A 23,758-nucleotide genomic window follows, 5' to 3' on the forward strand; every position below is an offset into this window, starting at 1 on the left:
CACGAGAAGGAAGAGGGTCAGAGGGAGAAGCAGACTCCCCGCTGAGCAGGGAGCCCGATGCGGGACTCGATCCCGTGACTCCAGAATCATGACCTGAGCCGAAGGCAGTCGCTTAACCAACTGAGCCACCCAGGCGCCCAAGAATCATTCAGTTTTACTGTAAGAGAATGGAGGCAGATAGGTTTTGAGAATGGTAATTGTAAATTATGCTACATCTATGTACATTTATGTTAACATTTTTAAGAATTTATAGGTTACTTTCTGGCATTATTAGATTTTCCTTTATTGTCTCCTTTCTGCTAATATAGATGTAAGAAAACACGACATAGAAATATCGAAAGTATAAGAAATACTATTAATGCCACCAACCATAAAGAAATTTGAGAAATTTCCTTCAGTCTTCCTTTTTTTTTTTTTTTTTAGATTTATTTATTCATTTGACAGAGAGAGACACAGCGAGAGAGGGAACACAAGCAAGGGGGAGTGGGAGAGGGAGACACAGGCTTCCCACCGAGCAGGGAGCTCGTTGCGGGGCTCGATCCCAGGACGCTGGGATCATGACCTGAGCCGAAGGCAGACGCTTAACGACTGAGCCACCCAGGCGCCCCAGTCTTCCTTCTTTTAACATAGCTGGGATCGTATGAATTTTTTTTTAAGGTTTGAAAGTGTTTCTTGAAGGGAAATTTTAATAAAGCTAGTATATATATGTTTATATTGATTTTTATGTAATTTTTTTCTAATTCAAATATTTAAGCTTATTATATGTTAGTCACACAGTAGACATATTTCCTCCCAAGAGTTTACTCTTTAGTATAAATGGTAGATGTTAAAGTAGAAGTTATATGCACTGGGTTTGACAGGAAGAATGGCATTGTAGCAACCTGTGGGATCCCAAGCTAGCCTAAGGCAACATGGAATGTTTATAAGCTCAATTCATAGCATCTGGAACATAGTAGACATTGAGTAAAGATCTTTTGAGTGGATGATACATGGATTTAATATTGTTTTGGGTATCTTTATTTTTTTTTTTTCTTCTGCAATTCTACAGAGCCCAGCATGGTGGGCTTGTTGGAATTGAGCAGACCTCAGACTAAATCCTGAGCTTGCTAATTACCAGGACAGTAATGGTGACTATCATCTACTTGGTATCTGCTGCATGTGTCAGACACTGTACTAGGAACTTTGTATTTAATCTTCCATTTTATCTTATATTTGGAAATTTTCATCACTGCTTTGAGCCCTATCTCTAAAAGAAATGATAATCTTCGTCCCCTGGAAATGTTGTAAAAATTACTGGGACAATGTAAAGTGCCTACTACACTAGTAAATAATAGGTGATGAAGACTTCTCTCTGCAAGATTGAAATGGTCCACTCCTTTTTCAAGAAAATTACTAAATATCCCATACTGTCTCTGCTTCAAGCCTATTGACTTTAAAGAGTAATGGAGTTTCAGGTAGACTAGAGCCAATGGGCAATGTTTTTGACACTACTTCCAAACCATGGAAGAAGTCCAAATTCTGGGCGCCTGGGTGGCTCAGTTGGTTGAGTGACTGCCTTCGGCTCAGGTCATGATCCTGGAGTCTCAGGATCGAGTCCCACATCGGGCTTCCTGCTCGGCAGGGAGTCTGCTTCTCCCTCTGACCCTCTTCCCTCTCGTGCTTTCTATCTCTCGTTCTCTCTGTCTCTCAAATAAATAAATAAAATCTTTAAAAAAAAAAAAGTCCAAATTCTACAATGTAAATTAAGCATACTATTCTCATTAGAAAAAAATACACTGCTGGAGATCAAAAAAGAGTTTGCAGTAATTCCTGGGCTCAATCTCTTATGTCACTATTTCTCAAATTTCAGTCCTTGATTTTAACTGTTTCTATTTTGCCTCCACGTATGATATATACTTAATATTCTCTTTAAATTGACCTTTTTAAACTTTAAGTTTGAAAAAAGAAATGTTATATGATGACTATGAATAGAAAATCAGGCCCTTGTCATAATTAAAAAGTTTTTTAATATAACTATTATATTCCACCTAGATTCTGTTGCCCACCCAAAGCTCTGAGCCTAAGGCCTGGCTCTCCTTTTGTTGAAAATGGAGAATTTTAAAAGGAAATTAGTGGTGTTAAAACATACCAGTACCAAATGGAGGCTTTTCTTGATGTAATTAAATGGAGAATTGAAAAAGCAGTAACTTAGTCATGATGTGATGAATTATATTCTCCAGGTACATGCCCACATCTTTTTTTAAAATATATTTTCTTATTTTTATTGAAGAATAATTGACATGCAATATTGTAGTAGTTTCAGGTGTATAGCACAGTAGTTCAGTATTTATATACATTAGGAAATGGTCACTGTAATAAGTCTAGTTATCTGTCACCATTTAAAGCAGTTACAATATTATTGACTATATTCCCTATGCTGTACATTATAACCCCGTGTCTTATTACAACTGTTAGTACTTTTTAATCCCCTTCACCTATTTCGTCCATTTCCCCCCCAGCAACACCCTTTTCTTGCAACCATCAGTTTGTTCTCTATATCTGTGAGTTGGTTTCTGTTTTGTTTTGTTTTTTAGAATTTACATATAAGCAAAGTCATGCTATTTCTCTTTTTCTGTCTGACTTACTTCATTTAGCATAATACCCTCTAGGTCTGTCCATGTTGTCACAAATGGCAAGAATTCATTCTTTTTTTTATGGCTGAGTAATATTTCATTATATATAAATGTCACATCTGCTTTATCCATTCATCCGTGGATGGACATTCAGGTTGCTTCCATATCTTGGCTATTGGAAATGATGCTGTGATGAACATAGTAATGCATATATCTTTTCAAATTAGTGTTTTCATTTTCTTTGGGTAAATACCTAGAAGCAGAATTGCTGGATTGTATGGTAGTTCTACATATGCCCACTTTGCAAATTTTTATATATTTCATTAGTATGGCAGTACTATTGACATTGGGAAATATGTAAATAAATATCCTCTAACATATCAATTAAAATTAATCTTAATTCACATTTTGATTTGTTTTAAGTTATATATATTAATTGCTAAAGCATATCACTTAGCATCACATTTAGTTAATTATCCAAAAGCATAAGTTGTTCAGCACTGCACATCAGAATCCAACCACAGAGTTGGTTTTTGGAAAACATTTGAACAGAACCTACCTAGAGCTACGATCTCTTTTCTATTTTTAGCCTAATCACATATCTAGGAATTTATCTTAAGGAAGTAATCCACAAAAATGAAAAAGTTACATACACTAAACTCCTAATTATATATATATATAATGTTATATATATAGCATTATATTGTATATAATGTATATTGTATATAATGCTATATATTATATACAATATAATGATATATATATATGTATAATATAGTGGAATATAGTTATATATATGTAATAGTGGGAAAACATAATACGTACTTAATAGGAGAATGGTTGTTAATTTACTAACATCACTTGATGGAATATAATGTAGCAATTAACGATTATAAAAACCGTGGCAATGAGGGGAAACACCTATGTTAGTTAAAATACAGGTACCAAAGCTATTATAAAACCAAAAATATATCACAAGTGCGATGGAAGTTTACTTATCTTTGTAGAGTGTCAGCTGGTATGGTGGCTCTCCTCCATGAAATTCCCAGGATGTTAGGCTCCTTCTGTCTTGTTGCTCTGCCATTCTACACATGCAGCTTCCACTGCGTGGTTCAAGATGACTAATCTAGCCTCAGCTGTCATCATTAAATCGTAGCCAATGGGAAGAGGGAACTAGAAAAGGGAAATAGAAATGCTCTTTCTCTCTAAAACATATGCCTGGAAATCACATGTCACTTCTGTTCCCACATCACTGGACAGGACTTAGTCACATGATTATAACCAGCTAAAAATTTTGGAGAATGGATGTTGAAGGGAAACTAGAGTCTCTGCCAATCTTCTATAATGTTTTTTTTTTCTTTTCAATCTTCTATAATGTTAAGTGAAAATAGGATGGAAAAGTAACTGCATGCTAAACAGTAATTAATGCAGTGGAGAAGTCAGGCAACAATTTGATGAGCAAAATTAACATCACACACGTAAAAGTTAACCTCAGATATGAGGGACATAGGGATGTACCCTGAGAAGAACATGACCCAGGCAGTATGCCAACCACGAATATATAACCTCAGTGTAATTCAATCAAATTACAAGGAAAGATAAGCCAAACAAAAATGGTAAGTGTATTTATTAAAAATATGAATGTCATAAAAGACAAGGAGGGTGCCTGGGTGGCTCAGTTGTTAAGCGTTTGCCTTCGGCTCAGGTCATGATCCCAGGGTCCTGGGATCGGGCCCCACGTGGAGCTCCCTGCTCTGCGGGAGGCCTGCTTCTCCCTCTCCTACTCCCCCTGCTTGTGTTCCTGCTCTCGCAGGATGTACATTCTTTCCCCCATCATTTCCCATTATTTTTCCCATTAGAATGGAGAATGACGGTGAACTGTGGTAAAGTTAACGAGGTGGTGATTTCAACTTGGCTGATATTCCAGAGATGATCTCCTTACTGAAGCAAATTAATACATCTCCTGGCATTCGGTTTGCAGCTACTGATCTGGTGAAAGTATTTGCTCCGTTCAGATAAACAGGTTTGCCATCACCTGGAGGATAAGTAGCACAAGTCTAAGGTCACGCCAATTCTCCGATTCTGGATCATAACATAAAACCTGTAGGGGTCTTGACCAGGGGTTGGCAAACTTTTCCTGTAGAGGGTCAGATATGAATACCCTGGGTCCGTATGGTTTCTGTTGCACTTTGCTGTTGTAGCACAAAAGCAGTCATAGACAATATGTAAATGGATGAATGTGGTTGGGTTCCAACAGAACTTTATTTACAAAAGCAAACTGCAGGCTGGATTTGGTCCATGGGCTGCAGTGCGCTGACTCCTCATCTTGGCCATCAACATCTATAGGACATCATGTTAATCCCTATAGTGATGACAATGTGCAGACAGGACCCGGAGAGCAGGAAGAGGCAGATGTCCTGTGACAGAGGATAGAAGATATATTCTGAGAAATATAGGGGGTTGCTGTCCCAGTGAAACTCCAGAGAGGAATTTAATAATATAGAAGAATGAAGGTCAAGTTCTTCATCTTGAGCTCTCTAACTCTAAGAATGAGGCATGGGGCGCCTGGGTGGCTCAGTTGGTTAAGCGTCTGCCTTCGGCTCAGGTCACGATCCCAGGGTCTTGGGACGGAGTCCTGCTCAGCAGGGAATCTGCTTCTCCCTCTCCCTCTGTGCCTCCCTCGCCTTGTGCTCTCTCTCTCTCAAATAAATAAATAATTAAAAAAAAAAAAAGAATGAGGCACAATGTTTGATGAGTTTCTTTGGATTTTGGAGCCAATATGTATCATATTTAGGTAACCTGCTTTACTAGGAAACCTGAAAAGCAGCCTGTGGCCCCATGGTGTGCAAGTGTGTGTCTCTGTGTGTGTGTGTGTGTGTATATATATATATATATATATATAGTGTGTATATATATAATTTTTTAACCATATTTACAACAGGCTTTTCTACACCTGAATGGAGGACATGTCTTCTTGTGTGCACATGGAAATGGCAAGTGGGCATGAGTAGGGATTGTGTCAGTTTGGCCTGAAAGGCAGTATGCCTACCTATTTCTATGAGTAACTTATGAGTCAGGCTTCTGGAAGAACTGTGGTGAGTATTACACATCAGAGAACTCAAAAGGTGAACAGGGATCTCAGATTTCCTCTCAAACTGAGTAAGAGCTTACCTCCTCATCTTGATGCTGAGAGTTTTTCAAGGAGTTTGCTCATTCCAGTGTGACCCTACCTTCTAGTTATGCAGACTGCCTATAAACCTAACAGCAGAAACTTGCTTAGTTTTATATGGGTGGTGAAGGGGACAAACAAGTTAGAAAGAGGGCAGGTGGAAAAGAAATTGACATAATCAGTGGTAGTGTAAAAAGTTAACATCTCCCCTTACTAAGAAAAATAAATGGATAGTTAATGTAAAACATCGAAATAACAGAGAAAAGCACAAAATTTTTTTTCACTTAGAGATAACCACCATTAACATACGGCCTATTCCAGTCGAATCTCTTTTCTCTGCTATGACTACGTATATATGTGTGTACGTATTTAAACAGAAGGATAGTGTATGTGCTCCTTTATAACCTGTCGTTGAAGTCTGCATTAGAGTGAACATTTTTCCATGTCAATGAATATTCCTGTATCGCATGAGTTTTGATGGTTATATAGAATTTTCTCAAATGGAAAACATATTCCATTTCTTAAGCAGTGACCTATTGTTTTACACTTAATAACCAGGGCTTCCTGCAGAGACTATCTGCCAGGATAGAACATTTTATGGATATGCCTCCACGACAAGCTATCACCATATATGGCTTTGCTAGATAGATCACTGCACACTCCCGGAGGGCATCTGAGGTCAAGAGCTATTCCATTAATTGAAATAATTAAGATATCTTTCTTCTTTGTAGATTTCCCCAATTCCCCTTTTTGGCATTAGTCACAGAAACATTCATGTCATGTTTTTAATGTAACCTATGTTGGTTCTGGGAACAACATTTGTGAAACAAATGTGTAATTTGTTGTGAATTTGTGAATTTGTAAATTTGTGAAACAGTGTATTTTACCTAAAAGACACAAAGCTGACTGCAAAACATAACTATTACAATGTCACAGATGTGAGTCATTCACTTGGTAGGTACTTACTGAGTGCCTAAAATAAACAGAGCGGTACCTTTCTGGGTGGGCAATATTCCACAATGTGCAAGGATAGTAAGAGAAATAACTTCTTTCAGAGTGTGTTATCTGTATAAAGGGAAAATATATGGAACCCTGACTAATTAAATAATGTACAAAAGATGTCATATGGCAGAATGCAGTGATGGGTACAGGCAACAGGGGCTGTCTGTATTTAAGATCGGTCCCCGAGGGTTGGAGCGCTCAGAAAAGGCTTGAAAGGACTGAGAAGATTGAAAGGAGCGGAGAGCTTTCAACCAATTCTAGGAGACAAGTACGTTTATTCTCGGGGACAATATAATTGTGCTTACCAGAAGTAGGTGTGGGACTGAAGTCTGAAAGAGTGCCAAAGGGCGAGGTCCTCAAATGCTGGGCCATCGGAGGCAGACTCACTCCGACATCCAAGGAGGCTTTGGAATAGTAGAGTGATGTGGTGGCCTGAATACTTGATGTGGAAAAAGTTCTTAATCTTAAGTCCTCTGAAATCTCTTCAGCAAGGCTGGATTTATGTTGGAAGTGAGAATTGTTTACCCATCTTCACTTTATTCCTGGCTCTTTGATCAAGATCTATACAAAGAAACCAGGTCCGTTAGTAAGATAGTCTGGTTGAACTTTGCCCAGTGGCAGTGTTGGAGCCAATGAGATTTTTATCTGAGGCGCCATTATTGCTAATTGGAAACTTTTCCCAGCAAAGTAGTCTGGTTATAAATTCATATGTAGAATTTGCAAAATTAAAATGTTCCAGTAACTGAACCAGGTTTTTTTTCCCTGAAATGGCATGATTAAGACATTGTCTTAATTCATTGACATTTCTCTTACTTTTTGTCTCAATAAATTTTTATATTATAGGGGTGCCTGGGTAGCTCAGATGGTTAAGTGAGTCTGCCTTTGGTTCAGGTCATAATGTCTGGGTCCTGGGATTGAGTCCCACATGGAGCCCCGCATCTGCTCCTGGCTCAGTGGGAAGTCTGCTTCTGTCTCTCCCTCTGCCTCTCTCCCCAGCTTATGCTCTCTTACTCTCTCAAATGAATAAATTAAAAAAAATCTTAAAAAAATAAATGTTTATGTTATAAAACAAATGTAATGTCTTTGAAAACATTTTGAAAATAGAAACAAAACCTTATAACCAAATTCTAAACATAACTATTTAAATTTTATGTCTTTCCAGTCTTGTCAAAATGTGTGTTGATTTTTACCCAGTTGCAATAATATTGTATAAGCATTGTAAGTATGTGAGGTTAATATACTACGAAAATGTTAACTGGTTATTGAACTTAAGAGTGTTTGTATAATTGAGTTTTAATTATTTTTTAAAGCAATACTTGCACATAATAAAAATGTAAATAGTACAGAAAGGTAAAGACTGGCAGTAGGTTCCTCTCTACTCTCAGGCTTTGTGTTCCTCCCCACAGAGCCCGACTGTCCTTACCTTCTTATGTAGTCTTCTAGAGATAATCTTAAGGCCAAATACACACACACACAGTATATATAGAATGTAGCCTCTGTGTGTGTGTATATATATATACATATATATATATAAAATATTTGCCATAGGTACAACCAACTAGACGGAAGGCCGGTGGCGTTCTGGGTGTACCAGAATGCCTTGCATGCATTTCTTGCTTTTGCACACTGATTTGCACTTTGCTTTTTTCATCTAGTAATATGACTTGGAAATTGCTCCACATCAGCACACATGGAGCGCTTCATTCTTCTCAACAGTGCTATATTTTAACCACTTCCTACACAGGCATCTTTAGGCTGTTCCCAGTTTTTTGTTACTATAAACAATGCTCTAACAAGTATCCTTACACAGTGTGAAGTTACCTGTAGCATAAATGTCTAGATGAAGAATTGCTGGGGAAACAGCGTATGCATATAAAATTAAGGTCGATATTGTTATTGTTTACTGTTTTTATTCCCACCAACAATGTATAGGAGGGCCTATTTCCCCCACATAGGCCAACTCAACATATCTTAATCAGTCTGAAGGGTAAAAAAACGGTGTCTCAATTTAAATTGCATTTAATCTAGAAGTATTTTAAACTGTAGGTTTTGAATGACTTTGAATAAAGGTTCTCTCTGTAATTGGACAAGCAAGCATCATCCATGAACCTGAATGTGAGGTGTGCTTGACCCTTGCTTGAAGGTATGAAAATTAAGGAGAGCAAGGCAGGAGAGGGGCTCATCTGCTACTTCACATCAAATTCCAGGTACCCTTGCCATCTCCTAGCGGAAACCAGCACATCTGCAGAATCAGGCAGAATAGCAGAAATAATGGGGGGGGGGGAGATTTTAAAGACAGTTTGATTTGTTTGGGAGAGGCTTACAGAAACCAACATTTTTATTCACTATTTTTTGCTATTATTGTGTTCTATTAATTGGCAGGAATCCCTGGGTACCCTGCCCTTTATGTTTGGGTGTAGTTAGGGAACCTCAGCGGAATGGAACCTGTGTTTTAAGAATTTTTTGGAGAAAATGAGAGTATGCTGTGAGGCAAGCTCTGTTCACAAATTATTCAACTCCCCCCTTCCCCATTCATTGTTTATTTTGAAGAACTGGACCTGCAAGACAGGAATACGTGCGTTTGAATAAGATGCTCAAATCAGGCTCTTCAACGTTCGACGCGGAGACCTCGAACAAATCAAGCAAAATACGTTCCAAAGAGAAAAATATAAAGCTCTCCGCCCCGAAAAAATCTTGATCCTGCTCACCATACGTAAGAAAGAAATCTGTATTATTGCAAAAATCTATGTCCATCCTTACTGGATCCTATTCTATTCTCTTTTAGTAAGCTTTGGATGTTGAAAAAGTGGGGAACAAGGTTTAGTGAGGTTAACCGCTAAGTGCACAGCACAAATTCAGATTTGGGCCCGACGCTGTGCAATCCAGATTTGCACATCGAGTCCCACCCCTACCCAGGCAGGGGAAGTCCCCGCTTTTATCTTCAGTTGTTTTAAAAGCAAGAGGTTTTTAAACCCCCAAATCCTGCTCTTTGTGTTCGCCTCGGAGTTGCCCCTTCGCAACCTATCGATCTAGGGTAGAAAACACCGTGGGGATACCGCACGGCAGCCCGCCGGCGGGGGCGAGCGGAGCACCCCGCCCGCTCCCGGCGCCCGCGCCCGCGCCGGGGGGGCTCGTCCCCCGCCCGCCGCCCAGCCGGATCCCGGCACAGGGCCCCTCTCCAGCGCCCCCTCCCCGGCGCGCTGCGGCTGGCGCTCCCCAGCGCCCCGCCTGACGCTGCAGCTGGGCCGGCGATTCGCCATTGGATTAAAAATAGCAGCGTCCCCCACACCCCCGCCCGCCCGCCCGCCCCAGGCCCCCGGTGCCCGTTCCCGCCCCGCGGCCCTCTCTGCCCGCCAGCCCCGGCTCGGCTCCGGTCCCCCGCGCAGCCCGCCGCCGCCGCCGCCGCCGCCGCCGCCGGCAGACCCAGCGCTCCGGCCCGACCCGGCTCGGCTCCGCTCGGGTGCCCTCCGCGACCATGCAGCGCCGGGGCGCCCTGTTCGGCATGCCGGGCGGCAGCGGCAGCAGGAAGATGGCTGCAGGAGACATTGGCGAGCTGCTGGTGCCTCACATGCCCACGATCCGCGTGCCCAGGTCGGGGGACAGGGTGTACAAGAACGAGTGCGCCTTCTCGTACGACTCCCCCGTAAGTGAGGCTCGGCGGCGTACGCGGCGCCCCGGGGGAGGGTCGCGGTGCCAGCGGCCTGTGGCGGCCGCGAGCCGCGGAATTGGGCGGCACGTGAAGCTGGGGGAGAAGATGCGCAGTAGCAGCCGGGGACCTCCTCCCGCGGCGGCGGAGTGCGCTCAGGGGCATTGCAGTTCAGCAGACACCGAGTGAGCGCCTACTGCGTGCGGGGCGCTGCTGGCCCCGAGGCTGCTGCAGCTGAAGACGGGGTCGCCGCGGGGTTTGCTCCGCCAGCCTTCCTAGGCTGACAGGGCCCCAGTTCCCAGCTGCCTGGCCCCAGCCCCGCCACCGTTTGAAAGATAGATCCAATCGAAGAGTTCCCTGATCTTAACTGCACGTTGCGGATGGTTTGCGTCCTCTCTGGGGGCGAGAACGGAGGGCGGCTGGGTGGACCGCATCGCCCCCCCCCCCCCCCCGGACTCACACAACCCTTCTCTTTCTGGGACCGTTTGCTTTGCCTAGGGAGTCCCACTCCCGGACGATTCGGATTTCCGCGCCGAGCTTTTCTTCCTCCACTTTCTATTGCTCCCCGCACTTTTTCTTCCCGTTAGAATGTCAGAAGAAACCTTCGGGTCCCTCCAGTTGGGCAGCAGAAATAGAGGGTCTACTGGATTTTATGGTTTCTTTCAGTCATTCCCCTTACTCCTCTACGTGAATCGCCTGGGCTGAAATGCGTTAGTATAAATTATTAAAAGTTTAGCCGCGGGTCGTGACCTGAGACTGGAGCGGGGGGGGGGGGGGTAATTACGACAGATCACCGCCTTCCACCCGGGGAGGTTGGTGGTGTTTTTCACCAGGTGGCATGTATATGTGCAACAAGGAAAAGGAGGGTGAATGTCCCTTTCCAGAGTCAGATGGGCTTCAAAGTGACTCAGCTGTCTGGCGTTTATCATGTCTTTTTGAGGACCAGGTTATTTTTATCCACCCACTTTAGATCTCATGTGTCACCCGGCAGATCTCAATGCAACCGGGAGGTGCATGGATTAGAGGGACTGAGGCAGGTTTCAAACAATAGTCTTAACAGATTTTACTCACATTCTGTAGAGTATTGTTGGAGGGAAAAAAAAAAAAAACAACAACCCCAAATGAGAGGCAAATTTTCCAAAGTATCCTTTATTATCTGTTGGATTGATATTGGCTGATATCAAAGCATTTTTTGTTTGTTACACATTGGAGTCCCAGAAATTTGTATCCTCTCTACGATATTCAGTTTTTCTTTTATGTTAATTCTGGATCATTTGGGGGATAAAAATTTCACTTTTTTGATTACTTATTTTCTTTCAAAAAGGTCTAAGTGGAATGAGATGGTTGTATTTAGATACTTAGCATATTGTGATCACACTACTTAAAGTGACTGTCAGTAGAGTCATTAAATCGTATTCTCCACAAAGTATTTGAAAATGCCATTTTCAGATTTTGTGTCCAGTGATGGGCAGGTTCCCACTAGGAGCTCCTAAGGGTGAAGAGGGATGATGGTCTTAACTAACTAAAGCAATTGACAGATTGTGAAGTCCAGGAAAAAGAAAGTGGCCTAGTCTTTTAGGATGGTACAGTGTGTAGAGTGGGTAAAACTACTTTTTCTATGTTTGATCGGGGTTGCTCTTCAAATTCATCTTACAAACTTTGTTATTGCAAATCTTTACCACATTATATAGTATGTGGCAGGTGTGAAATAAAGTTGATTATTTTAATTCACTTCCACAAATAGTTATTGGGAGTTAATGGTGTGCCAAACACTCTTCTAGAAGCATCATGTCCAGTGTAAAATGATGATTTCATTCATATCACAGTAGTTCCTTGGGGAGATTGGGCTTATTTACAAGGCTGATGAATCAGTATATTTCATTATCTATGAGGAGGAAGAGAAAGAGGTTTTATAACAAGTTATATTAAAGCACAGTGTAAGATCATGGGCGATATTTCCCTATGGTACTTACTTAACACTTCATCATGAATCAGATAAGGGTTCTTGAGCACCTACTATGTGCCAACTCATACATGCATGGCTGTAAGAACCATAGAGAGTAAAATCCACTGGTGCCAAACACCCCAGAGACTTAAATCTACAAGTGCCATGGGACTGTGGTAGAGGAAAGACCAAAGCCATGTGAGTGGAAAAAAAATCATCGGATACTTTTGAAAATGGCCATGGATAAATAGAGATAGAAATAAAGAAGACCAATATCCAGCAAAGTAAATCACATGGGCAAACACATAAAGTATGACTATTTTCTTCTTATTTGCTTGTAATGTACTGGGAAGAAAAAGATTGATTTAACGAGTAGTGAGGTCTGAACCAAGTGGAGAGTAGAAGATGAGGGCCTTGGATACCTACGATAGAAACTTGATTTAATATGGTCAGTTATGGAAAACTACTATAAGTTATGTGACTTAAAGTGGTGTTAGAAGGAGACTGAAATGATCATTTCTTATTACAGATCTACCATATCTAAGGTCTGGTGTGAACAGCTTTGCTGTGCCTTACCTGTGTGGGTATGAGGATTGAGTGGGACTGTGTGGTAAACTCATTTCAGTGTCCCTCTCCTTCTTCCTACCTTCTAGGGCTTAGCACAGGGCAGATGCTCAGTGATACTGCTTCTGAGATGAGTGAGAATTTGTGCTTTTCACCTACCAATTCATCCCAATTTCAGCCAAGGCTCAACTTCTCACCTTGACCTGCAGGTTCAGCTCTCCATGACATGGCTCATCTTGCAAGGTGGGTAAAGGGACCTTCCTGGAGAGTGAGGCCTTTGCATCTTTATCCCCCGCAGCTGGCCCAGCATCTGATAGATATATATACACACACACACCAGGAACCCAACCAAAACCTAGGAAATGTATGAGTTACCTGCGGTTACAGGTTCTGAAAATGCTAAGGATTCAACATATGGGAAACACTGTGAAAGGAATCATGTGGGATTATCACGTGGGATATGGTGACTTCATTGACTGTGGGGGACAAAGTGTGAGAGAGAGCCAGACTGGCAGGGTTTAACCCCAGCTCTGTCTCCCAGCTGTGTAACTTCTCTGTGTTCCAGGTTCTCCCATCTGTAAAATGGGGGCAATAATAGAACTTACCTCATGGGGTTGTTTTGTTGATTAAATAAATTAATGTGTAAAGTATGCCCGGACAATTCATAATCACTCTGGGAAGAAAAGAAAGAGATAAAGACAGTCAGGCATGGGGTTGTAAGCCCAAGTGTTTGATTGTCCGGGATTATGTAGAAAGTTTGGTGTGGTTAAGTGGAGACAGCGGTCCACACTTTTTCTCACAAGCCTTCATGGACCACCGTGTAAAATCTACTCATCCCCTAGGTTGCCGAACCCCTCGTTCATCTGAATGTACTCTGTCCTGCTTCCCCTCACCTTCTAGGCTGCCAACTTTGGGGAGGTCAGTCTCTGGGTCTCCAGTGGCTAAGACTCATTTCCTTTTCCAGAACCACCCTCCTGTCTTGATCATCTTCTGCTTGAGACTTCATCATTTCCTCTGAAAACCCACATTAGAGTCTATGTCATATAACACAGCAATTAGTTGTAGTGTCTCTTCCATAGCTGGCCATCATTTCATTCTCTTTTCACTTAACTGGTTGTTTTAAAACATCTGCTAGATGTGAAGCCTTCTACCAAGCTTTAGGATCGGGGAGGAGCTGGGCCACTCTCGTGTTAACTATGCCCCTTCCCCACCTGGCTGGAGATGGAGAGCTTATCTTATGCCTTATCTTAGCTGGGGTCAGCTGAAGGACTGAGACAAGGGCTTAGCACGGGCAGTTTATTTTGGAAAGGTATCCCAGGGAACGTAAGAGGAAGAACATCCAAGGGAATACTGACAAAGGGGAGGAAGGAAAGCCAATCCAAGAGTGAGTTACTGAGCTGGCTGCCATGATGGATCACTGGTGCTCAGTCCGGCCAGGGACCCCTGGGGAACTGTTGAATGTGCCTCAGTATCCTCCACCTGGGACATGGAGAGGGGAGTATTTATCCACTGGCTCCCGTGGTCTGCTGGTCAGGGGTGCTCCAGGGATGAAACGCCCTCACTCTTCCAGGTTTGTATTTGTGCCGGAGGGGCTTCCTGAGAAGCTTTCCCGAGACCAGCAGCTGCTGAGGAGAGAGATCCCAGTGCAGTGAGGCGTGGACGTCTGGCCACACTTGCTATGACAAGCAGCTGCACACACTGAAAAGGTGGCCCGAGAGGATGTGACACCAGCATAAGCAGTGCCTCACACCTCTCCTTCCCTTCCAGCATCAGCGTGATTTTGTAAAAAGGAGCTTGTTTCCCATTCTCTGAAGCTCTGAGATCCCTTAGCGACGTTGAGATGTCATGGTTGGTTCTCCACATTCCTCTGTAAAACTCTGGGGAGCTGGGGCCTCATGGTGCTGTCTGGTTTGCATAGCCACTGGGAAAGGCTTTGAGATCATTTACTTGTAGGAACAGCTCGTGTTAGGGGCTCACTACTGTAGTGGTGTGCATGCTCCCTTCCAGGCAGTGAGACTTCTATCCTGGTACTTACTTGTAGGGGAAAGATAATTTGGGGATCTATGTGGAGAAATCTTCCTCCTAAGGGATCAACAATTTAAGATAGTAAAACATTTCTTATTTCTTTTCCCTCTGAAGATATAAACTTTAACTCATTCTAATTAGTTTCACATATTAAAAGTTCCTTTCCAAAAGCGACTAACTAAAATGTTGTGTTATAGCAATGATTCTCAAGATTTTTGGCCCTATATACTCTTAAATATTTTCGAGCATGCCAGCGGGCTTTCGTGTGGTTTCTGTCTATTGATATTTACCCCGTTAGAAATTAAGACCGAGAAAAAGTTGAAACAATTTCCATTCTGTTAGTTGTTGGAATGATGGTGTCATCAGATGTCATGCAGACTCTTAAAAATGCCTCTGTACGCTCAGGAGAGAACAGGAGTGGCAAAGGCAGATAAGTTCATGTTATGAAAATAGTTTTGACCTCGCAGATCCCTCGAAGGGCCTTGGGGGCATGACAGGGTTTCCAGGTCGGACTTTGAAAACCAGAGTTCCAGAGTTCTATGTGTAGGCACAACCGGTTACTGCAGTCATACATCCCACCTGCACTGTGGCTTTTACGGGTTCACATTTTCACATTTGTGGTTGTTAATCTTAGCTCAACTACAGATGTCCTATGTCTCCTGTACATTCTTTTTGAAGCAAATTAAAGTTTAGAGAATTTGGGACCTTTTGAAAAAAACTGCAGCAACTTGGCTGGGAATCGTTGGCCTTTTTTGGAGGTGAGAATTCCTTATTCTGTTGATTGTGAGCTTCACTGGAGGGTGATCTGGTTGGGCTGTTTCTTTGAAACCTTAAATTTTAGCATCCTGATTTTTTTCCTTTAGCCACTGGTTAGGAGACCTTTGTCATCTTCTGCCTGGAAGGTGAAGGTCTATCTGCCAGTACCAGGGAGCGGGGAACTGAGTGGGAGGGGAGGACGAGGGTGGTCTCGGCATCTGGATATTGGATATGGCCGGATATGGTCTCCTGTTCTCAACCCTATCCCTGTTTTGTTAAGCGGTCTCCCACGTTGTAGGGGCTGGGAACCTGGACACTACCATTGCCAGAATTTTGACAGGAAGATTTTTTTTTTTAAAAGATTTTATTTATTTATTTGAGAGAGAGAGAATGAGAGAGCGGGCGCATGAGAGGGGGAGGGTCAAAGGGAGAAGCAGACTCCCTGCTGAGCAGGGAGCTCCATGCGGGACTCGATCCTAGGACTCCTGGATCATGACCCGAGCCAAAGGCAGTCACTTAACCAACTGAGCCACCCAGGCACCCTTTTTTTTCCTTTTAAAATTTTATTTATTTATTTGAGAGAAGAGAGAGAAAGAGCACGAGTGGGGGGAGGAGCAGAGGGAAAGGGAGAAGCAGACTCCCTGCTGAGTAGGGCTGATGCGGGCTCGATCCCAGGACCCTGAGATCATGACCTGAGCCCAAGGCAGACGTTTAACCGACTGAGCCACCCAGATGCCCCTAGACAGGAGGGTTCTGATTTTGATTCTGCCAGTGAGAGTTTCAGAAAGAGAAGCTACATTGTTACTGTAGCAACAGCCATGCCAGGTGTGGGATTTTCCTGTCCGCTTCAGAGTATCCTTCTGGGACTCCAGGCCACCTCAGCCTATGGGGGAGCTGGGATCATCTATGCAATTTCTCGCGATGCTTGTGCATCTGGATTTCCTGAACATGAGTGGTGGTTTCTCTGACCTTGGCTCTCACAGCTCTAACCATGATTATGTACCCTCTAATTCCCTGTATTAAATTCCTTCCTGCCTGAAATACCTAGAATAGTTGGTATTTTTGGTCCACATCCAGACTTATACACATACATTACACACATACCTCTAAGTCTCCGTGTATTCCTAACGGAACTCCTGTTCTTAACTGAGCTCCTTGTCCCACAGACCCGAGTCCTGTGTTTTTACCTGCTCTAGAGAATAAACCTCCAGTGGTTTGCCCATGTGGGAGGGCCCACTGTGCCTGGAGGAGGGATTTGGGGCTCTGATTGCTACCTAGACGGATTTTCAAACCTTCCTTCTTGAGTGTTAATTCTCTTTTCACCCCCCTGTGCTGTTCTTCCTTCAGCCCTTGTTCCACCTCAGCTTTCAGAGTTCCTGGAGCTACTAGTTCTGGAGTCTCTTGGAAATTCTGGGGTGGACATCAGATTGGATCTTGGTTTTCTCTGCCGCAGGCCTAGCTAGGAATCCTCTTTTTCGGCTTCTCTTAGTCTTGTACTGCTTTTCCATCTGTAGTCCGGTTTCCAGATTTTGTTGCTGCGGGTGATGTTCCTTAAAGACACGATGTCTTTACCGTTCTTTTCTTTGGGTTTCAGGAAGGAGTGAAATTGACGTATATGTGTAATCTGCCCCACATACACTAGAATCCCGCTTTTCCAAACGAATAATCAAGAAGGCACTTCCTGTCTCTTTTTGGCTGCCCTTAATTATCTTTCAAGCTGTATCATTTTTAGAGTCTGGGAATGTAAGAGACAATGCTGATCCTGTCAGGGAGCTGCTTGGGAAAGTTTGTGTCCTCAGTTGTGTGGAGCCTGGGCATCTGTGCAGCTCTGAATTCTGTTTTCACTCCCCTGCGTTGTTCTTCCTGTGGACTGCAGTGCAGTTAAGGGTGCTGCCCTTCATTTGGGGCCACAGGCTGAGAGATGTACAGTATTATCAACTCTGCCTCCCTCTCTCTCCCTTGCTTTAAAAAAAATTGTATAAGGGGCGCCTGGGTGGCTCAGTTGTTAAGTGTCTGCCTTCCACTCAGGTCATGATCCCAGAATCCTGGGATCGAGCCCCGCAGGGAGCTCCCCGCTCGGCGGGAAGCCTGCTTCTCCCTCTCCCACTCCCCCTGCTTGTGTTCCCTCTCTCGCTGTGTATCTCTCTGTCAAATAAATAAATAAAATCTTAAAAAAAATTGTATAAAATGCACATAACATAAATTTCACCATCTTAACGGTGTTTAAGCGTACTGTTTGGTGGCATTAAAGGACATTCACGTTGTTCCATGACCATCACCACCATGCCTCTCTGTAGCTCTTCATCTTGCAAAACTGAAACTCTGTGCCTTTTAACGAGTAACTCCCCAGCCCACCAGCCTCCCAGCTTCTGGCAACCACCATTTTATTTTCTGTCTCTATGAATTTGCTCTAGGTACCACCTTATGGAAGCGAGACCATACAGTAGTTACCCTTTTGTGACGAGCTTATTCCACTTACCATGTTTGCATGGTTTGTCTGTGTTGTAACGTGTGTCAGAATTTCCTTCCCTTTTAAAGCTGAGTAACATTACATTGTATGTGCAGACCACATCTCGTTTATCCAGTCGTCTGCTGGTGGACACTTGGCTTGCCTCCATTTTTGCCTATTGTGAATAAGGCTGCTGTGGGCATGCGTGTATCTCCCTCTTTTATTTTATTTTATTTTTTAAAAGATTTTATTTATTTATTTGATAGAGAGTGAGAGTACAAGCAGAGGGAGAGGGAGAAGCAGGCTCCCCACGGAGCAGGGAGCCCGATGAGGGCTCGATCCCAGGACCCTGGAATTATGACCTGAGCCAAAGGCAGACACTTCACCGACTGAGCCAGCCAGGTGCCCCATCTTTTTATTTTTATTTTTTTTTTGTCAAATGATCCTTTATTGAAATATTTTCCTTTGTAGTTAACTAGCTGGGCATTCCATGGCACCACTGTTGATGTCATCTGTGATGTCATGATGGTGGTGGCCATCAACATGGCAGCCCACAACTGGGCAGTCCCCATGATCTCTTTAATGGTTCCAGAGAGTTCTCTGGCTAAAGATTGGTGCCGCATCTGTTGGCCAATATTGACAATCTCATCAAAAGTGATACTTCCACTGTGCTCAATGTTTTTCTGCTTCTTGCTGTCTCTTGGTGGTTCCTTGAGGGCTTTGATAATCAGGGCAGAGGTAAAAGGTACCCTTTCAATCTGGGCCTGTCTGTTCTGAATGGTCAGTTTCACTGTAATCTTTAGACCCTTCCAATCACTGGTCACCTTGGCAATGTCATCAACCAAACTTTTTTGGAGACAGGCCCAGCAGGCTGATCTTTGGCGCCAGGGCAGACAGACGTGGCTCTGACTTCACCACTGGTGCACCTCAGGTACATGACTTTGTTCTCGTTGGGGTTGAACTTAGATGGCATGGTGGAGGCAGCTGGTGTCGGATGAGTCCGGATTCCCGACCACTGACGAGAGTTGCACCTTCGCCTCCTACGAGGCGAAAGCCAAAAGTTCTCCCTCTCTTTTTTATTACATCCCACTAGAGACCAGGTTCCGGGGTAGCCTCCTCTCTCCTTATCCACAGCCCAGGCTCAAGTTCTCATCATCTCTTGCCTGGACTGTTGCATAAGAATTTTCTTAACTGACCGTCTTGCCTTCCTTCCAGTCTGTCACACTGCACCCTCAGTTTTTCTAAAACATGGGTCTTATCATGTCATTTCGCTGCCTAGATATTTTCAAAGCACCATTCAGGCTTTCCTAACATAGCACCTCAAATCAGTTTACCAAGTTGATCCAACTTTCCTTGCCAGTGTTGTCACTTAACACCTAACCTCTACTTACATTCCTTTAGGCCCAAGGGACTTTGTGTTCTTCACATGCTCCATGCCTTCAGCTCTCCATGCATTGGTGCATGCTCTTCCCTTGGCCTGGAATGCCTTCTCCCGACCCCTCACCCCCCAAGGAAAGCCCTACTGATCCTTAAAAACCAGCTCAGAGGTTCTCTGTAAAGCCCTCACCACTCCCTTGTCCCCAAGCTGAATTAGACACTTACTTTCCTTTGCTCACAAAGCACTTTGTACATCTCTGTCATGGTTGGGATACTGATTGTTGAGGACGTGGAACACTTGGGGTCTTGTGCACCTGTGCTGGTGAGGCTGCATCTTTTCTGTTTTTCTATCTTTTTTTTTTTTTTTTTTTTAAGTAGGCCCCATGCCCAGCATGGAACCCAACAGGGTGCTTGAACTCACTGTGAGATCGAGACCTGAGCTGATATCAAGAGTTGGAAATTTAAGCAACTGAACCACCTAGGCGCCCCTGTTTTTTCTCATGAACATGTATTTTGGAATAAAAAATGTTATTAAAAGTAACCAATACCATATTTTTATTTTGTCATATTATAATCTAAAAAGTCATAAACTTGACCCTTGACGAACTAGGGAGAGGTGTCTTGGGTCCTTCGTAGGTGTTTTGTGTGTTGTGATTCTGGGTGCCAGAGGGATCTTGGTGGACGTGATCACACAGAGTGCTCCTCGGGGAGATGACAAGAGGGCTGGTCTCTGTGGAGGTAGCTCGGGCCTCTGGGCTGCCGCTCATGTTCAGTATTATGGGCAGTCAGCCCAGGACTCCTCTTGTCCCCAAGCACAGGGAAGATGGGAACAAGAGCACCTATTTTTAGGTCTGGAACAGCAGGTCAATGCAATAATGACAAGAATTTAATGAATCTGAATACGCCTCCAGACTAGAGATGGTGCTTGAGGTGTACAACAGTATGTGTGCTTCCTGTGAGGAAATTAAAAATAAAACAATTTGTTTTGTGTTAATTAGCAAGTATTCATACTTACTTAGAGCCTACTATATACCCAGCACTTCCCTGGGAGGGTCTGAGTATTTAGGAGGGAAACAGAGGACCACAGTAAAGAAGAGTATGACACAGATGTTTCTAGCATAATATGGAGTATGAGCACCAATTTTGAGTGTCTACTAGGAGTCAAACACGGTGCTTGGTACTTTTATATACATTATCTCATTTAATCACAATAGTAATTGGCTCATAAGTGATAATTACTATTGTTGCCATGTTTCACAGAAGAGGAAACTGAGAGTCAGAGAGGTTACGTAGCTTGCTCAGGGACTTGTTCAAAGACTGGTGCGTGACACAGTTGGGACTTGAGCCCTGACGTGTCATGACCTTAGACCCTGAAGCACTTATAGAGTATTAAATTTTAAACAGTGTGGCACTTACCATGTACGAATGGAGATTTCAGATGCAGGAATAATCAATACAATCTAGAAAAGTTACTGGTCTGGATACCGGGATGGGATCTGAAAAGTGGCATTTTGGGGGAGGAAGGGACAGAGGCATGGAGGTGGCACCAAGCTTGGGATGTATGTGAGGAAGAGAGGATTACTCGGGCAACTGAAAAGCAGGGCTGAATCCTCTGCGGGTTATAAAGGTTGGCCTTGGTAAGGTCGACCGATGGGCTGGCCAGTCAGGAGCCAGGGAATAGCACGAGGACAGTGGTTACTTGCTGTGGCTGTCCTGGAAGCCGAAGGAGGACTAAGGTTGGGAGGTGGGGAGAACCGGAATAGGAATCGGGGTAGTAGTAATATTGGGGGGGTGATGCTTTCATGAGGGTGATGACAGTGGGGAGAGAGATGGCGGAGTGATGGGACTAAACTCAGTAGACATTTTGATGAAAGGTACAGCGCAACTTAGTGACTTAGAATATGCTGCAGATGAAGGAGTGGGAGGAGCTAAAGGTGACTTCAGGGTTTGTAGTGGGGCAGATGGAGTGTATCAAGGGCATAAATGGGGGTGAGTCGGTCAAATCAGGTGGGTGGGTGCTGCGTGGGGAAACTCAGACAGGAGTCTGGGGCAGTATTTCCTCCAGGAATTAGAAATTTGAACAGATAATCCTGTTGTACAAGTAGTTACAGAGGGAATACATGCAGACTTGACTGTTGTATGCAATAAAATCACTCTAGAGTAAATCTGCCCCATATTGACTACGTGGGCGATTGGCCCAGAGCCTGACGGCTCTTGTAAGTTGCAGTTATGAAAACTTTTCTCCTGATGCAACCAAGTGTCGCTTTCTTGGCCCTGGTTAATTCTTTGGGTGTTGCTCAAAGTGGTGACCTGGATACAGATGTCTCTGTCCCCAGCAGTTCTTAGAAATAGGCTTCGTGGTCTGTTAGTGGGATCAGTGGATTGACTGGCCAGGAGGAGAGAGGAATGGGCAGGGGACAAGGGTGAAAGTAATTCACATATTGTATCCTTTAGGCACAGCTGCTGATTTGCTCCTTTGGACGTGTGCCTTTGAGCATGTTTGGCCATTGAGTCTCAAGCCTGAAGCTTTGGACGGAGCCCCAGCCGATATGCACTGTTTCTCTAGGCCTGCACCAGCAGAGCAGGACCACCGACAGATCCAGCCCACTGGCTGGACATCGGTTGATGAGGGTGGGTGGGCTGTGGGGGCCCGGTGGTCTGGAGCCCAGCACCTTGGGCCTTGTCACTGTCCTGTCGGGGAGCTGTCAGCCTGGGGCAGCCACCTCCCAGGGACTCCGGCTGTCCTTTGGAGTCTGGGAAGTGGAGCTGCTGCGTCCTGCTGGAGCCTCTCTCCTCCCCTTCAGGAAAGCCTGGAAGAGCACCTGGCACAAATGTGGGGTGCTCTCCTTTGTGGGGTGCTCTCCTTTGCCTGCCCCGTCTCCTTTCCTGGAATGAAATGGCCTTGGTAAAAAGGAAGAAACTGCTCTTTTCCCCAAGCCTCCATGACGCGTGTGCTTGCCCACAGCCGCCCACCTGGCTCCTGCCACCAAAACAACGTCTGCTTCTCAGTTGCCCCAGGCACCATGTGGAGGGCCAGACTGGCCTGGGTCCTAGCCCCTCCCCCCACCCCATTACTACTTAGTAGCAGTAAGACTTCAGCAGGTGTCTTAATTTCACTGAATTTCTCTGAGCCTTGGCTTTCCCCCCTGTAGTACCTACCTGGAAGGGTTGTTATAATCATGCCTTCCCATTAAACCTAGTTAATGCTAGCTATCTCTTCAGTGGGATTTAGTTGGGGGGGGGATCCTTCTGAGAAGAATGTGTAATGAGATTTATAGTATCTTGGGGTTGCCAAGGAGAGACAGCCTGTACTTGGCAATTCTGCGTGAGGCTCTGCCCTTCAGCAAAAGCCTTGGGCAGGAGTGTTTGCTGGCCTCCTTGGAGGGGAACTCTGTTCAGGGCTATTATTCATACTCAAATCCAGCTCGTAGTGATGGGCTTTTATGGGTTAGCCTGGAAACCTAATCCTCATGTTTAATATAGTTTGTCAGGGGAAATGCACCCTGAAGAAACCATCTCTTTTTAAAAATGAGAAGAAATGACTATAAAACGTTTTTACCTTTGATAGGTGGTTTCACATTTTCTCTTTTTATATGTAAGCTGGGAACTGCTTACATGGATTGTAGCTTCAGTTTAGCCCTGCCGAAGGTGCTCACCTCAGTGTCCTCACTCTGACAAGTTTTATTTTGCTTATTTGTCCTGTGAACCTTGTAGTAGCTGTTTCTCATGCCTTGCCAAAACCCTTCCCCAGCTGTTTGGGTGACAGCATCCTCATTGCTCCAAATACCCAGAGCAAGGATGTGGTTTTATCCTTAGGAAAAAAGTTCCTAAATGTTGGATCGGTGGAACAGTAAATATACAGTGTGTTAAAACGTAGCAGTTTGGAGTCTGCCTTTAGCTGTCTGGGTTGGCTGTGCGGCTCTAAGGCATATGTGGGAGCCCTCTGCAGAGGGGAGAATGGCAAAGTTGGAGCAAATGGGAAGAATCATTACTGCATCAACATTTGTATTTTTTCTTTTCTTTTTTTTAAATATTGTATTTATTTATTTGAGAGAGAGAATGAGATAGAGCATGAGAGGGGGGAGGGTCAGAGGGAGAAGCAGACTTCTTGCTCAGCAGGGAGCCCGATGCGGGACTCGATCCCCGGACTCCAGGATCATGACCCGAGCCGAAGGCAGTCGCTTGACCAACTGAGCCACCCAGGCACCCCATT

General features: G+C 44.1%; 1 protein-coding gene and 1 pseudogene across 2 annotated transcripts in view; both read left to right on the forward strand.

Moving 5' to 3' along the window:
- The first annotated feature begins 7,386 nt into the window (after positions 1 to 7,386).
- LOC113918996 lies at positions 7,387 to 7,518 on the forward strand (annotated as a pseudogene).
- A 2,602-nt stretch (positions 7,519 to 10,120) lies between these two features.
- The window catches only part of USP13 (ubiquitin specific peptidase 13), a 109,437-nt gene continuing 95,799 nt past the window's right edge, over positions 10,121 to 23,758 (forward strand). For both annotated transcript variants that reach the window (XM_027584459.2, XM_027584460.2), the window contains exon 1: positions 10,121 to 10,426. In XM_027584459.2, coding sequence (XP_027440260.1) covers positions 10,259 to 10,426 — 168 coding nt within the window. In that variant the 5' untranslated portion in view covers positions 10,121 to 10,258. The remainder of the gene's footprint in view (positions 10,427 to 23,758) is intronic.

This window comes from Zalophus californianus, chromosome 1 (assembly GCF_009762305.2).
Source record: "Zalophus californianus isolate mZalCal1 chromosome 1, mZalCal1.pri.v2, whole genome shotgun sequence".
In the NCBI taxonomy this organism is placed as follows: domain Eukaryota; kingdom Metazoa; phylum Chordata; class Mammalia; order Carnivora; family Otariidae; genus Zalophus; species Zalophus californianus.